The 18,004-nt window shown below is 41.2% G+C and overlaps 1 protein-coding gene across 2 annotated transcripts in view; it reads right to left on the bottom strand.

Moving 5' to 3' along the window:
- The window catches only part of LIN7A (lin-7 homolog A, crumbs cell polarity complex component), a gene marked incomplete at its 5' end in the record, with an annotated part of 46,363 nt that extends 34,960 nt beyond the window's left edge, over positions 1-11,403 (bottom strand). For both annotated transcript variants that reach the window (XM_083860686.1, XM_083860685.1), the window contains one exon: positions 11,124-11,403. In XM_083860686.1, coding sequence (XP_083716812.1) covers positions 11,124-11,403 — 280 coding nt within the window. The remainder of the gene's footprint in view (positions 1-11,123) is intronic.
- Between the last annotated feature and the right edge of the window lie 6,601 nt (positions 11,404-18,004).

The raw sequence follows: 18,004 nt of genomic DNA, 5'->3' as shown, positions 1-18,004 counted from the left end.
GCCAACTGTGAGAACCAACTGTGAGAACTGTATTAGCTTTATTTTGGTCAATCTTCTTAGCATATTAATTACTGTACATAGATAGAACTAGTCCAAATTTTTTTTCCTTGAAGCCTTCACTGGACTAATATAAGTCACAGGAGCATCTTTGTCAGCAATTTCAGACTTGATTTGCTTGTGCATGTGCGAGATTGATCTGTAGAGTACCTAGAACTATTAAGACTTCAACAGTTACTTAGAGAAAGTGTACTGTCACATTTCCAGTGCAGATTTTTAAAGAAATAATAATGAATCATAGAACAGTAAAGCAAAAATTAATGGATAATTCAGGATCATTTCAGTAAGATGAGTTTCACTGGCTTAATTCAATGCCTGAAGAGCAATAACGTAATTAGAATTTTCAAATATGAGCGTTTAAAATTAACCTTAAAGCCTAATAATTTTTAAACACTGATATAATATTTCTTCTTCAAAAATATTAGTTTCATTGCAATTTATACAGCAATCAGGATGAGGAGGTGTATAAATACAAGTTTGAAAACTTTACCAGAAGATTTTGCCATCTGCGAGAAAGATGAAATTACAGCTACAATAACCCTTAATATTTGACAGCAGCCACTGCTTTGTATAGAAGACTTTGAACATAGCATTGGTGTAAAAACAAGACACCAAATTATCCTTTAAGAGAAAAGATCAAAACACAAAGCTGAAAATACAAAGAACAGTAGAGCACTGAAAACAATTGTATTTTCTAATGCAGTACTTATAACAAAATCTCATTATTTTCCCCTAAATTAGCTGTAGAGAAGAGGGAAAGGAAAGTAAAATTCCTTTTTATAAAAAGTAAAATTTCTTCCCTTTGTAGTTAGCCACTCACTGATTTCTAGTTAGCCACTCACTGATGAACAGAACAGATGAGACATGATTTTCATTCTTTCTTTTTGACTAGGTACATTTGGCTACAAATATGTTACAAAAAGATAACAGGGGTGTTTTTTTTAAGTTTATTTTGTATTCAAAAAAGTATATATTATTTATATAAGGACTATACAAGCATTTATTATTTAACACTTGTGTCTTGCAGGAAGCAGGGTACTCTGTAGTTTCTGACTTTGTGTTATTTAAATGCTCAATCCTTCTGAAAGCATTTATTTAAAAAATAGAGATCACAGGTGTTTAAAGCAGTTATTTACCTACACAGAACACGTGAAATGATGTTCTGTCTGACTTCTTGAAACTGTGAACTAACAAAAAAAAATCCTTTGAAGGAAAGTTATAACATGCTGAGAAATTCAGTATGGTGAATACACCCAGCCTTAATTCATTATCCATACAAACTGAACTATGTGAAAGCAAGGAAACTGCCTGCTGCCTTCTGTAGCGATAAATATCAGGTAAAGTTGTGAGTGCTGACACCCTGGTCAGGGAGAAAATTTTAGGCATCAGGCAGCTGCAGAGCCAGTGGGAATCCAAGTCAGATAGACTTTCCCAGGGACTGCTTTGGAGGAGCTGGGAGGAGACATTCTAAACAATTTCTAATCTTTGCACCTGCTGCTTTTGCAACTTGTTTACTTGCAAAAATGTTCACAAAGGGGTGTTGGTCTGAATGGCCAATCACATCCAATTGTACCAAAATAATGTTTAAAAAGTGTGTCTTTTAATAAACATTGCTATATATGCCCTCCAAGAAGATTGGAGTTATATTGTTATTCCAGCCATCCCAAATATAATAAGGATTTAAAGTGATGCCTTGATAACTTCACCAGCCTCTCTGTCTCTTGATCACTTCACTTGATCTTGTTGGATCAGTTCTGCGTTGGCAGACACTGCTCAAAATACTGGCATGAAGCTCCTTTAAACACTAAACAAAAGCACTCTGGACACTTGGCTGGAATGGCAAATGTAAACACTTTAGAGGCTCTGATCCCAGATTAAAAGTAAAATAAAGGCTTGATACATTAAGAAAACCTGAGGACTCAGACATAGTATTTATTTTTGTGCTTTAAATCTCAAGTATATAGAGGAAAAATTCAAATAAAAATTCAAATTTAAAAAAAATGAAAAATTGACTAATCTAGAAGCAGAAAATGGAAATTATTACAAGGAATAAGCTAGCCTGAACAAAGAAAAACAGAAGGAAAAACAACACACTTTTCTCTTAGCTAAAATCCATTCCCTTGCTCCCTTGCCTAAGCAAAACCAAGTATTTATACACACTATGTGAGCATCACGAAACAAAACTATTGGCCATATGGGCAACCTCATGCCTTTCCCACACTGCTGCTTCCAGCGTGTGTTTTTAGTCTGTATCACAGAGATTTTTGTTGGCAGGGAAGAATACAGGAAGAGGGCAAAAAAAAAGGACCCAACAGTTGTCTCACAAAGGGAGGTAGGGTTAACTCAGGGATGCTAATTCTCCTTCACAACAGGCACTGTGTTTGAGCCAAAGCAGTAACTCTCACTTTTTCCCTGCTTGTATGTCATTACTAGAGTCTCCTGCTGCCTCCCCTCAGTTCTTATCTCTCTAGCTAATCTTAGCCTTAAATCTCTTCATGTGATTACCAGAAAGATGAAAAAGATGGCTGTGGGCTACTGGCAAGTGTACATAGTGACAATACAATTGCCACTTGAAGCCTAGAATCAGAATTTTATCTTCTATTTTTCTACATGGTATGAGAGTCTAATGAGACAACAGTGAAAATACGTAATTTGTGCAAAGCAACGGCTGCAACACAATAAGTACATACACGTGTTTAGCACTTTTTTGTAGATTTAGGTACTGAGAAGAGAGTTAATATTCTGTCTTAAATTTCAGTGGATTTAACAATACTGCTTTTTGCAGACTGAATCTCTTTGGTACATCCTAGTCATTTCTCAGGAAAGGGAAAAAACCTTGTTCTTTCAATGTGTGTAGGTGAAAACCTACAATAGCAAGAAAGTGATATAAATAAAATCCTTTGTTAATAAATCCCTGCAAAACAAGGCAGTACAGATTCGCTGCTGGCAGATTTCAACAACCGATCACTGTTGGCTTTCAACTTTGAAACAAACATGATCTTCGAAGAAAGCTGTGCCTGTTGAATTGCTGCAGCAAGTTACAAACAAAACCTTGAAACAGAAAACCTGGGTGAAATAAAGAGCTCACTGTCACTTTTGCAGTTCTGTTCCTTGGTGTCCTATGTGTTTAATGATCCCAAGAATTGAAATAGGAGCACTAGAACTCCTCTCAGGTTGCAACTTAATTTTCCAAGGTATCTACTTAAGATGTGAGAGGCACACACTTTCACTTAGTTGTACCAGTAGGATGCAAAAGGTGATGTATAGGAACTCTATAGCTATTACTATCACGTTACAAGGCTGTCAGGCTAGAGAGGAGATCAGACACACAACCACCAATTTTTCCAATGACTGCTTCATGGATTTGAAAGCCACCACGCCCTCTCAAGTTTCTCTGGTCTGTCTCTGTATGACAAAGAACAGCTATATTATCTTTCTGCTACTGTGCTGATTCAGTAAGTACTGTTTCACAAAAACACAGCTGCCAAGTCTATTGAAAAGTGAAGAGATGATGCTATATCCATTTCTGAGGGCTAGGACTGCTGCTGGTGGCCACAGTTACCACCTAATCTGTTTCAAGTATATTCTTCCCCAATGGTTAACTGATTGTAGAGGAATTTATTCCTTAAGGTCTAGGAGATTTACTTTTCAGAACATATACTTGAAATAGAAAATTAAAGAGTTAGTGGATGTGAAGGATTAATGATTAAACATGGGCTTTTATCAAAAAGAACCAGGAAAATGTAACATTGGTTCAGGAGAAATAAATTAAGAGCCTATTTTCAGCAAAACTCTCTCTTCTACAATTATCCCTGTTTAAATGGAAACAAAATCAATTCTGTGTATTCATGGATACTTCATTGTTCCATCTTTTAAAAAATAAAGAACAATCATCCTCTGATCTCTTCTTGAGATAAGGCATTCTAATCAAGATTTTTTAATCTCTTCTTAAAATTATTAGTAAAGTAACAGTAGGGTAACAACACATTATGAGAAACTGTGTGCATTTTCTGGTAGCTTAGCTAAGTTGCATTTGAGAAATTTGAGGTTTATTTAACCACTCCCTTTTGGACCCTGGTAAAACAAATTCTCAAATATATACATACATCTGCCTCTTCATTTAACATCTCTAAAATTCAAGCTTGTGGTTTATACACTCAGGAAAACTTTTATTATATGTAAATGTGTGTATATGTAAAAAATATCAATCAAATCTCATCTGAATAGAGAATTAACAGTTGAATGTTTCTCATTCAGAGGCTGACTCTTCAGCAAATGTCTCAAAAGAAAAGGAAGCTGACTGAGATTAACTTTGAAAATGCCTGGATTTATACATACATGTAAAGTTCATAGCACATTAGTAAATATTACTTTTAAAAATGTCAAAAATGCATCACGTAAAACAAGTGCTTTGCGAGTCTGCCTTAAATCACATGGAAGGCAGACTCACAAGTTTAGAGTTATGTGCTTCAAAACACTATCTGGCTGAGCTTGGTCTCCTCTTAAATCCTACCTTCTCATTAGTTGTGCTTCTAATGAGTAACTGGCATTAATTGTTTCACTTAATTCACATTTCAAATTCTATTGCATTACCTTCAAGAACAGTATTCTGTATTCAGATAACACAGGTCAGACAAAAACTTGTACTTATATTTTTTGCACTTGCATGAGGGTTGTCTATGTTAAAGAGAAATGGGCATGTACATGTCCTGAAACTCAAAGGACAAATAATCCTCTGCAAAAAGCTGATGACTTCACTTGTTACATTTTTCAAAAAAATTTCTTTCTGGTAACATCGTCAGAGAAGTCCAACTCAAGCAATAGGATGGAATTAAGAAAATTGTTTATTTACAATTACATCAAAAGATTAATATGTTTTTCTGAAGTTCTAAAAATGTCTCTCAAACATCAGTGTGAAACTGAAATATGTGACCTAGCATAGGGATATTATTTAGAAAAGAAATTCTTCATTTTCATCATAATCTCTAAAGAGAGAGTATACATTTACAACATAGAAAAGAGTATCCCTCATGCCTTCGAATCACTAATACTTCTCCAACCTGTTGCAAATGGTGAATCCTGCAACTGTGCAGGCTCTTGTCATAGCAGGTGCTTTTAGAGGGGTCAAAAGCAGGATACATGGGAGTACAATGTACCATCCTCCTCTATGGAGGATAAATCCATGTAGACAAAAATGATTCATTCACTGCTACCATGTTTAAAGAACATTTTCATCTGGAGAGAGGAGAAATAATTCAAGGTCCTTGCAATGCCATCAGTTTCGAAGGTGCCTCACAAACCTGTCCTGACAGCACATCCATCTTCTGCAGATTCTGCCTTCTAATTAGATAGATGTTTCTGAAGCAAAAATTATTGAGAATTTAGGATTTTCCCCCTCTACATTTCACAAAGGTGACTTAATGTTAAAAGCTGCCATGAATTTTGTAGAAGATGTTTCCATCTGTCTGCATACAGGTGCAGCTCCCAATTTCCACATCACCATGCATCACTCTGGGCTGAAGGACAAAGCCCTACCTACAATGGGAAACCCAACTTAAAAAATGTGCTCCTATGGGTGCCCAGGTACCTCAGGCATATCCCACGTTGCAGAGCTCCCATGTGCCTCAGCACCTCTTCAGGTGAGGACTCTACAGACATTTAAGCTGGAGATATGTATTAAATTTTAAACCTATGTATTTTTACACCACTCATGAACATCAGAGGTGACATGTATTTGCTTCCACTCCAGCTCTAGAGTTCCAGATGGCACAGCTGAACTACACATCTAACTAACCAATGCTTCAACTGCACAATCTAACTAACCAGTGCTGCAATTGCACAGATCCTCATAAAGCATCCCAGTCAACACCCACAAACCACTGCCTCAATCCACTTACCTTAATCCATCCTTTCAGAAAAATGTGTTTTAAAAAGATCAAATAAATGGTAACATATTGATGTAAAAAACCCCAAACGTTTTAGCCTGAAACTAGAATTGTCACTTTTTTTTATTTTTTTTCATCCCTACAAACAATAGACTTTTTTTTTTTCTTAGAAGAATGAATTTGGTTATTTATATGTCTTCAGCTGGCACATCAAGAGGAGAAATGTTAGACTTGAAGTGTGTGGCACTTGCAGAAGGATTTTTCAATTTTAGCACACTAGGCTGAAGAGCAAGAGAAGACATCCCCATGACAGACAGGCAGCCAGGCGGGAATAGCACATCACTTAGCACTGCTCCACAGGGCTTCACCCTGTGCAAAAGAGATCTGGCTTTATGCTGCTCCCCTGTCAAGGACTGTACTTCACACTTTATGAATCTGATTTTCTCTTCCTGATGAGTATGTTTGGGGTTTTTTTTCCCAAGATAATATACATTATAATATATGCACAGTCTAATGCAATTTATGTTGGATACGATTTCTGTTTTATACATATATATGGGCACAGATGCATAAAAAATCCCCAATTATGTAGGCTATGAGGATGTAGTGAGAAGAAAAATGACAAGAAGAGATGACGAGAAAGGAAGGAAGAGTACTCTAGAAAGTACCCATGTATATTAATGGTCAGGTGCCATCTACTACCACATCTGAACTTTGTCTAACAGCTGATGACAATTCCAAGCCCATTGATATTCTTATTTATTGTCACTGAACATGGTGCTTTATAATGGATTTTCAGGAAGTTTTGGGACACCCACCACACTAGAAAAATATTTGCTTGAATTCATAAAAAACAACAGAACTCAGTTATGCATTACAGCCAAACAGCAAGAACTCTTTCCATTTCCAGGGATGTATTTGAAATCTAGAGCAATTTGTTTGTCAATAGCCAATAGCTATGATTTTGTCATGAAACTTCACAGGAATTAAATTTCTTCTTTTACTCTCAGTCACATTAAGAAGTGAAACCATCAGTGACATGAATAGTAACTATATAGGGAAAAACATAGTAGGACATGGATTATTAATAAAACACAGTTGAAAGTCCCCTTTCATATGAAAAGATATTCCCTTGTTCTTGATCAGGAGGTGGTCTTTGTATAGGCTAATTGTGTATCTTCAAAACCAAAAATGCACCCTTTTAAAGCTGCCATTTTCATGATCCTATTCAGAGGAACTGGGACTGAGGTTTTGCAGCAGTTTGAGAAAACACATGGTCAGTTTTCTTTTGAAACAGATTTTCATCTTGTAAGGAAGAATACAAGCAAATTTGAATTAAGATAATGTTTATGAAAAATGTGTCAGACATTTAGTCAAATGAAAAAGTTCAGATAAAGCTATCCATAATGCATAGCTAGAAAGATACCTCCTTCAATTTGCAGGCCTCCATATGACCACTCCTGAAATGTGTGCCAAGGGAAGCAAAGAAATCTATTCCCTTCTAACATATTTCCAGGAGAGTACTGGTACTTCTAGAAAATGCTTTCATCAGGCTGTGCTAAAAGAGTCTAAGTGATCCCACCCACAACAAGCGTGCTTTAATTTCTCATGGCTTAGAACATGTACCTGCAGTACACAGAACTCACAGGAGGTCTGCACAAAGCCATGAGGAGGCTAAATGGCTGGGGGAGATGACACTGCACTTGCAGAAAAGCAGAACATTGCTGCTGGATCTGTATGCTGCATTTGAGACAATGTCAGGCTGGTGAGGTGCCGAGAGTCACAGGAGAGCAGAAGAACCAGGGATTAGAGGAGGAAATTGAGTTGCTGAACAGAGAAAATGCATAAAGATTAAGGGCAATGCACAGAGAAATGGAGTTAACTGCACTGGGGCTTTGAGAAGAGCAAGGCAACAGAAGGCAGGATGCGAGGGACACCTAGGGCTCTGGGTAATGAAGGGAAAGGCAGCTACTGTTGGTCATGGGGTAGGGTGAAGCAATGGCTCCGTGGAAGACAAAGGACATTGAAGGGAGAGGCAGAGGCAGTAAGATGTGATGAGAGGAATGCCAATACAAATAAACACTGTTGGAAAATGCCAACTAACTGCAACCAGACCGATCTGTAACCAGCGTCAACAAATACATACCTGTGGAAGAAGTGAAAAATAACTGTATAGGTGTTTTCAAACATTTCTCTTTTGGACTGAAGTGACCATTTAGGGTTTTTTAATGGAGGTAAACTAAGCTGGGAAAACACTTAAAAATCCATATCCTTGAACATAAAGTAAAAAGGAAAAAAATCCCAAGTTTGCTTTTTTTGCTTGTCATTTTATTGAAGACATTAGTGTAACTTTGTCTCAACCTTGTTTGTATCAAACAAGGTATAGCTCCCTACACCTTGAAGATTTAAGCTTTGAATCTGCTTGGAAAATTCCACCAGTCAGCTCTGATGGACACTGGAAATTACTGATGGGGTGCTATCGATTCAGGGCGCAAGACATTTGCAATAAAGTTAGGAACAGAGCACTTTCTCAGAGAGAAGACTCACTTGGTTGTTGGAAGACACCCAGCAGGCACTTTCCTCTCCCAAAGCTCCCAAATGCTGGGGCCACCCTCCCCTAAGTGGTACCACTCCTCAATACAGTGCCTTAGGTTTCCTTCCTGAAACAATTGCTGATTTCTTTCCCTCCTCCCAGCAGAGCACCAAGCAAAGGTCAGGCAAAAGCCCTAGAGATTAAATTGTAAGTGATTAAAATTTCCATTATTTTGTGAACTTGTTCTACATATTAAAGAGCCCTAATGGAACCTGCACACATTTGTGCAGGTAGAAAGGCACATGATGATAGGAATTAAGGAAATTAATTCCTGTGCTTTGGACTGAAGTAATCTTCCAGAATATAATTGCCTTTCAATCATTCACACACCCCATGCCCTTCACCTTTAAATGGTAATTCATTTTACCATACAGACTTTGGATGCCATTTACGTCAGGTTTTAAGAAAGTTCCCATCTATGTACTAGAATACAGCCAATATATTTTGTCCAGGAGGAGACCACGTCAGAGTGTGTGTCAGATTTCTAATGTATATATCCTTATGATGTTTTACCATGCCAGTGACCCAGAACAAGGTGGAATGCAGAACACACCCAGGACAGAGATCAGCAGCATGTGGGACATGCTGAAATGGATATGAAGGGACAAGACTTTTCAAGGCTATGCCTAGATCACAGCAGAGAAGTGCAACGCATAGTGACAGTAAACACGGCTCATCTGCTTTAACCAAAGCAACAGGAATCTAGGAAATCTCACTATGTACAACTTTTCTTCTCCCAAGACTGTGAAAGAAAGACTACGGAGGAAATATCTGGAAGCACTGGCTTGGTCTAGTTGCTTCTGGAATTGCTTCAGCCCATCCTCTACAGTTGACACAGCAGCATGTTACAAGTGATGAAGTGTATCCGTCTGACGAAATGGCCTTGTGCAGGCCAGGTGCACTATTTAAATCTATTTCCTCTTGCCTGTGTTTTTGTTTTGCACATCACATCCTATCATTCTGTGATGTTTCATCTCACTCACACTAATACCAGCCATGGCTGACAACCAGGGAGACTGAAACATTGGCACATCTGCCAAATGGTTAGGCATATCCTGGACACAGACAACAGATGCTTATATTTAAATTAGGACTAATTTGCATTTTTCTGTATTGTGGAATTTTTAAAGCGTAGTTTTACAAAAAGGGATGTATAATTCTGAAATAGTGATATTTCCTTTGAAAAGTCAGGTTTGCTAATGGATTGCCATCTGTTCAACCCTTTGCCAGAAAGTAGATTTGTCCTGCTTACTGAAAACAGTATTAGGGTGAAACTGTAGATTACACAGTGGATTTCTGAGCAGTTTAATTTAAAGTGCAGAGTAACACTATTTCAGTAAAAATAACTTTAGCTTCTCCCTTTCTACTAATGCTGGAATCTAAGCTCAACAAACTGTATCTAGCATACTTTGTGGGCTGTTTTGCTCTCAGCTGCGTTCTAGAAAAGGTGGCTACCTCTCCTTTGTAATTTTGAAGCTTATGTTTGAGTTTATGTTTCATTTGCACAGGATTCACAGAAGAAAAATCTCCATCTTATTTCAATGACCTATCCTAATCCTTTGGAAAAAAACCCCCAAACATTTAAAACATCAAGGCACTGGCCCCGGTTTTGCTTGTAGGGACTGGGGGAGCCTCTTGGAGCCTGTGGATGCAAGGAAAAAGGACACCTCAGCAATTCAGAATGCTGTACTGGGAGCTGATGGAGCTCTACCCAGGTCCATCAGATGGAGCAGAGCCGCTTTCCCTTGTAACCCACAGAAATCTAATGAGGTTTCTGGTGAACTGTGTTATGGGAACTGCAGCTGCACTGCAAGGGACAGAGGTTCAATTTTTACAGCCTGGAGGCAAAAGTTGAATTGTCAACTTCAAGATTTCAGCACCCTCTTACGCTACCTATATAAGGTTACCGACACAGCCTTAAGGCTCCCCGGCACCAACGCTCTCCCCACCCGGACCGAGCAGCTGCCTGTGGGAACAGGCAGAGCAGTACTTTTGCATGCGAACGGACAACTTGCACTCACGGATGCCCTCCCCGCACATCCCCGCGGAAGTCCCCAAAAAGCCGCATTTTGCCGGCAAACGATGCTCTCGCAGGGAGGTTCGGGCTCCCGGCTCGCTGCCGGAACGGCGCTGCCTCTCCACCGAGCATCCCGCTCCGAGCATCCCCCGCCGAGCCACCTGCGGGGGCGGCTCCGCGGGGCCTCGGCGCCGATCCAGGGCGGGGGGCGGCCCCGGGGGAGCCCCGCAGGGCGGGGACGGCGGAGCGGCACCGGGGATCGCCCCCGGACCGGGGCTGACCGGAGCGCCGACCGCGGAGCCGCGTCCCGCGCCTGCGGCACCGCCGCGCTGCCCCATCCCGGCCCCTGCCCGCGCAAAGTTTTATCTCCTCCGCTTCAGACCCTCTCCCGCCGCCCACCCGAGCCCCGGGGGAAGGCGCGTCCCCGCCGCCCCCTTGGCCCCGGGCACTGCGGGGCCGGAGCGGCACCGCGGCCGCGCTGGAGCCGCGGGGGAGAGAAGGCGCTGGCCGCGGCGGGCCCCGGGCAGGGCGGCCAGGGAGGCGCGGCCGGGAGCGGCGGCTCGGCTCTTACCTCTGTCCAGCGTGAGCGGCTGGACCGCCGTCAGTGTCGCCATGTCTGCGGCGGGGCTGGAGCCCGAGTGACGCGCGGCTCCGGCACCGGCGGGGAGCGCGGCGAAGGGCGGGGAGGAGGCTGGCAGGGAGAGGGGGCGGAGGAGGAGGGTGGCTCCGTGGGAGGAGGAGGCGAGCGGGGCGGAGAAGGTGCCCAGGGGTGGGCGGCTCATCGCGCAGGGGCCGCCGCGATGCTGCGGGCGCAGAGCCGCCCGGCGCGGCCCGGCGCGGGCTGCGGGCATCGCCGCTGTGCTGCCGGAGCGGGCCCGGAGAGCTGCTCCCCCCTCGCCGCGCCGCGCTCGCCCCGGGCCGGCACCGGGCACCGGGGACCAGGGTCCGCGGGGATGGCGCAGCCGGGGCCGGGCGCGGGGAGCGGGTCGCTGCCGGTCCTGCCGGGCCGGGGATGCCGCAGCCGCCGGCGGAGGAAGAGAGAGGAGAGAGGAGAGAGGGGCGAGGGCGGGAGCGGCGCAGCGCCGCGGGGCGGGGAGCGCCGGAGGGCCGGGGGCGGGGGGCCGGGCCGGGCAGCGGCGCGGGGAGCCGTGTCCCGGGTGAGGCCCTGCTCCGAGGGCTCCCTGCGGGGGAGGAAAATCCGCCTGCCGAGCCGGAGAGGCGGGTGCTGGCGTTTGCGGGGCCTTGGATTAAGGGACGTATCGTGTAGCCACCCTTTTATATGGACCAAGGCGCCGGCCTGATCAGCCTCATCAGCCTCATCAGCTCATTTCCCAGTGCGGTGTGCGGCCGGCCGGCCGTGAGGGAGCCGCGCACACAGAGCCGCTCTCCCCGCGGCTGTCACAGACACGGGCCGCTGCCTCCTGTGGGTCACTGCAGCCTCTGTGCACATGGAGGCCTCTGTTAAACACCATCCACAAAGGTGGAATTTCACTGGCGTCCCGCGAGGTTTGTCAGCCGCCTTCTTGTTTGCTGCCTGTTTTCGTCCACAGGAAGGAAAGGAACGTGGTCAGCTGCCATCCCAGAAAGGGGTGACAGCGTGGCAGAGTTCCACCGAGTTTCTGCTGCTTTCTCTTTGATGGACGATGGTGTAGGGAAATAAATGCTTGGGTGAAGAACCGTGTCCTTTTTAACTCTTCCCCTGTGTAGCACCTGTGCACCTTAGGCTCGTTTGGAATGCTGGGATAAAGGGCAAGGTTGCGTTCTCCTCACCCACTTTTTTCACATACCACAGAGGACTTGAAAGTACAGCAGTTCAAGGTTGCATATGAACAAAAGCTTTCAGCTGCAAGAGTATTTAAGCCCTAGTATAGAGACTTAGGGAAGCTGTGGAAAAATTGTCATTAAAAGTTTTCAGGCAGATTAAAAATACATTTTGCTGTTTTAAAACTAGAGTTTAAATAATGTATATATGAAGCACCAACTTCTGATAAACTGAATTCAGGCTAAATTTAATTAACAATGAACATTAGTGTATTGGCTTATATTGGAATAAGATTATCAAGAAAATGTTTCAATTAGCTAAAATATCAAAAGTTGAGGAATAGTTCCTGGCAAACAGTTTTTAAAGTCCAAATTAACATCAGGATTGTTATTATGCAGATTTTATGTACTTGCAGAGCAGCTGGTTTGACATAAAGTGTAATAGATCCTCTTAAGTAGTCACGTTACTGTATATTAGATTCATAGTCCCAGTTGGAGAAGAAATAAACATTTGGAGCTATAACAACGTAATGTGACAACATTCAAGCAGTTATGACATTTTAAACAAACTTTATTAAAGATACAGAAGTGTGTTCAAATAAAATCAAGGGCAAGATGCTAAGTAAATTAGCCTACCAAGTTGCTTTCCATATAAGACTTCATAACCCTCCAACTTGCTTTCTTAGAGTGCTATCTTGCTATCTTTTGAAGCAAAATGCTGTCATAACAATAACTTCTCTACCAATAAATATGTAGCATTAATGCCAAGAGCAGAGTGCCTGTGGAAAGCAATAAGGTCCTTCTGGAGGGTTATCTTTTATCTACTGCTGGTCAGTTTTTGTGGGCTTCAAGGACTAAGTGGCACTTGGATAACAGACTTGCATAGAAGAATTACTGCACTCAAGGAAGATGAAAAGCAGCATTTGCTGAAATTAAACATTTTTTAATCAGCATTAGAAATATAGTTAGTATATATTAGTTAGTTCCCAAGTATACGTATAGTTAGTTATGTGTTGTGTTGTATGTTATGTTATGTTATGTTATGTTATGTTATGTTATGTTATGTTATGTTAGTATATGTGTAGTTAGTTCCTGAGAAAGTTAAAGACCTAGATGAGGAATCCTTTAAGCAGCTGAACCTTTGCAGAAAATTGCAGAAGTTGTACAGCTGAAATTAGCAACTGGAGAAAGGAGGTGGAATGAGGCAATAGCTCTTGCCTTGCTAACTCCCAGGAGCAATGGAGGACACTAATAGCAAAAATTAACAGTCAAAAAAATGAGTACCAGCCAGGCTGGTGTCTTAGAAGGTATATCTTTTTGGACAGAAACAACTGGTCTGACTCTCAGTCTTGTTGTTTCCTTGGGCTGGATTGGAGCTTTTAGTCCAATATTGCATGCTGTTTACTGAACCAATGAAATTTGATTGAATTAATTTTATATCTGCTATGTGGACCATAAACTAATGCTTGTCTAACAGATAGTCAGTGGTCAGATGCCAGTGAACAAGGCTGTTGCTAATAAGGTGCCTGTAGATTTTTTGTAGCTAAATTTTTAAACAAAATTTAGCTTTTCTTTGAATACCTAAAATATGGTCATAAAGGTTTCTATGGCTATGCTTTTAGATAATACTGATTTTATTATATAAAATTTAAAAATCGCCTGAAAGTGGGTAAACCATGAAAGATGATGTCCAGAAAGGCTAAGAAAGGACCTGGGAAACCTGTTCTTACTGTGACACTAGCCTGGCTTTAAGCAAGAGATTAGACTGTGTATTTTTCAGATCCTTTTCAACATAAATTTTTCTATGTTTTTCTAATAAACTGTCTAAAGTACTAATAAGAATTATCTGAATAGCTGGATTCAGTAGTTAGATTTTTAAAAAATAATGTGCTTTAATCCTGCTGCAAGCAAGCAATGCACGCAATGGTTACTTCAGGACTGGAGATTGTTTTCGGTAGGGATGTTCTTATGTAGCCCATTCAGTGTAAGTTCCTTTTGGGATGTGGCCAAAAGGACAACACAATCATTGAATATATAAATGGAGAATAGCAAACACAAATGGGGAAATGAGCTTTCTTCTTTATATAGCATCCATAAAGCAACTGAGTGGCATACTGTGTCCTGATGTGATGTTTGCCTTTCAAGATAGAAAATCAGTTTTGACATGAGTTCGAAGGACCTTAAACCAAGTTTATCAAAGAAGAGAGGTAAGAAGGAAATGAATCACACACACAAAGAGGCACAATACTGGAGGGATTTAAAGTCTTTAAATTTATATTCCTATGACATAAGGTGATCCTATGACTGGAGGTTTAACAAACACAACCTTGAGTAAGCTGTGCTGTTCTAGCTATTAGGGTAATATAGGGATGAATTACATATGATTGCTTGAAATATTAACAAAAATCAGAGGTCTTTATAAATGGCTTGCTTTGATCTAACTTCTAAAGAAAATATAATGGTGGCAGTATTCAGGAGGTTAGATGAGATAATGAGTATGATGTGTTACTCTCATGACTTTTATGACCCTTTGTCTTCCCTCAAGAACTGGTGCTATATGGGCCAAAGAATTACATCTATGCAGCACAGTGCAATGCAATGTGGAAGAACCCAGCACCACTCTGAAGGCACTCAGTGGCTGCCAGAGTAGTTCATCTAAGCTCTGCATGGGATAATTCATAGAATCAGGTAACGTTGTAAAGGACCTTAAAAATTATCTAGTTCCACCCCCCTGCCATGGTGAGGGTCATCATCCAATAAAACAGTTTGCTTAAAGCCCCATCCACCCTAGTCTTGAACACTTCCAGGGAAGCATCCACGTATCTGGGCAACGCTTTCCAGTGTCTGACTATCCTCATAGTGAAGAATTTTTTTCTAATATCTAATCTAAACCTTCCCTCTTTCATTTTGTGCCTCGCACTTCAGCACATCTAAAAGCAAAGATTGCAGAAGTGTTGTAATATATTGTGAATGCCCAGAAGACAGGATTTTTGTCATCATTTGCTTTTTGAGTAGCATTTTGCATCTAAAGAGGAAAGAAACCTTCCATAAAAAAAAAAAAAAAATTCCATAGGTTATTTTCCATCCAGTTTCCATGACAGGACTTGCTATTTGAGAAATTCAGTGGTTTACTAGCAGCTTGTTTATTGGGCAATGAGCTGCATTGGTTACTAAGAAGAAATGTGATTTAGTGCTGTCTGAGAACTATATGCATTTCTCACAAGTACAGTTCATTTTGTCCCAGGAGAGCCATGTCATCTCAAATAATAAACATTTCAGGTGAGCTGGATGCACAGCTACCATGGATGCACAGCTGTGTATAGTTCAGTATTTTTCCACTGTACTACCCTGTACCACACTGCACTTCCCTACAGGACTCATTTTTACATTCTAATTTTATATAATGGATTTCTTTTTGTAGATTGTGCAATTACTATTTTTTTTCCCAAACAGTGAAATCAATTTGGCCTTTTCCCCTCCCCAGTTTTGCTAAAGATTTAATTGAAGTTGACAACAGGGAGAACAGGGTCAAGCTTTGCCAAAATTCGCCTTGGGCTACATTGAAATTCAGGTGGAGGGTCTGCTCTGTCTGGTGGGTTTCCACCTATAATCTATAGAATCCTGTAAGTGGATGTAGCCTGTTAAAAAATAATTACTGCAAAAGCTAAGAAAAGCAAACCTGTTGCTGGTAGGCCTGTGTATGCTTTTGGGGAAAGTGGGTTGTGCCTTGGTGAGCACGCCCCCCCCCCCCCCCCCTTATTTAAGCAGGGAAGCAGTTTAAAAGCAGTTACAGATCAGACCTTAAATCTGTTATTATCTTTGGATACACATGAAATCTGAAACCTGAATCCCTTTTTTACTCTGACTTGACTTTTTTTGTCTCTTTTAAGAATGAGATTATGATTTTGTCAGTAATGAAGACCTTTGAAAAAGGTGCAAATTATCCTTGGTGCAACCACAGGCATTTTCAGTTAGTTGGTTTGATGCCAGTGATGCAAGCACTGTACCTGTAGTGGAAAGATGGCCGTAATGAATGAATTCACTTAGGCTTTTCAGATATTTGAACAACTGAACAAAAGTATTGATTTGCTCTCTTCAGAGACCAGCACAATGAATTTTCCACCTATGCTCTTTGTCCAGTCTATTAATATATATTTTGGATAGAATTTTTGGATCAATGTGATTTCTTAACAAGAAGTTTTTGAATGGGAAAATCCCCAACCCAAAAAATAAATAGACATGTCCAAAGAAATATGTTTACTTATAGTGCTTCGTTGGATTTCTCACTGTTTCCCTCAAAACCTCCCTATATATGGAATGACAGAGAAAGAATATGTGGTTGTGAAATAAATACTTACCTTTAAAAAATGTAAAACTGCAGAACATGTAATTTTAAAAATTTTTAGAATTATCAGTGAGGAACTAGTAGTGATAATTACCAGAAGGTGCATAGTCAACTATGGAGGCATAAGAAAAAAAAAAGAAGTGCAAGGACAAACCACACTTGCATAAAATTGCCACAGCTAATTAATTTGGGAGCATGAACAGTGCAACAGATAACATTATGTATCATAGATATTATCTATCATGTATCATATCGGTCTTGTATTTCCTGAAACTTAGTCCTGTGTTAATTTTCATGAGAGATCAGTGACATTATGATATGCATATGAAAATGGGTGGGACCTTGATTGTAAGGAGATACTGTAATTAGCACTGATTTTAGTATACTCTGTAAGTACCTTTTTGAAGTCATAAAAATTAAAATGTGATTAAGAAGCCCTTTTGGGATCTAGAGTGCATTTTCACATTTTAATTGGGAAGTGTAGAAAAGCAAACGGCTTCTAAAGAGGATGTGTGTACAGCTGTATGAGTCAGGAGAGATTTAGGCTGGATATCAGGAAAAAGATTTTCACCCAGGGGTGGTTGGGCACTGGAACAGGCTCCCCAGGGCATTGGTCACAGCACCAAGCCTGACAGAGTTCAAGAAGTGTTTGGACAACACTCTGGGGTACATGTGTGACTCTTGGGGTGTCCTGTGCAGGGCAAGAGTTGGACTCGATGGTCCTGAAAGGTTCCTTCTACCTCAGCATATTCTATGATTCTACGTCAATACATCTGGGGACCAAAATGTCAGGGCAACTGATTATTCTTGTTGAGAATGTAACTTTTTTTTTTTTTTTTTTTTTTTTTTTCCCAGAAGGAAAGAGAAACAAGGGGAAATATGGAATATTAAGTTGCCTTGGTCTAAGAAGCAATTTGATGAACATCTCTGCACCTCCTATCAGCATCACTTCAGAGCTCATCTGTGTGACATCGTGATCTCCTTGCTCACTGCAATGCAGTCGTGCTCACTTGCCAAGTTACTCTATTTCCTTCATCTGCATCCCAGAGGCAAAAACAGCTTCAGGACCTGTGTGGGTTTTAGATGCATACAGATGCTGATACAACTGTGTGTAGTCCCAGTAAATTTGTTAGCCTGGGGGCAGTTTGAAGTCTTAGTTCCTGAGCTGGAGAGTCTGCAGGACTAGTCTGGCAAACATCTGGGCATACTCCATCTTTGCTGTCATTGCAGTTAATTACTGTGAAAACATGTGCCTGAGTCAGTTCAGAATCTAATTAAATGACATATACAATATTTTATTCCTGGGAGGCCTTCAGGAAAGTATGTATGCATTTAAGGTCCTTGAC

This window comes from Zosterops lateralis (assembly GCF_965231275.1).
Source record: "Zosterops lateralis genome assembly, chromosome: 4".
In the NCBI taxonomy this organism is placed as follows: Eukaryota; Metazoa; Chordata; class Aves; order Passeriformes; family Zosteropidae; genus Zosterops; species Zosterops lateralis.
This window is presented reverse-complemented; position numbering and strand designations above follow the sequence as displayed.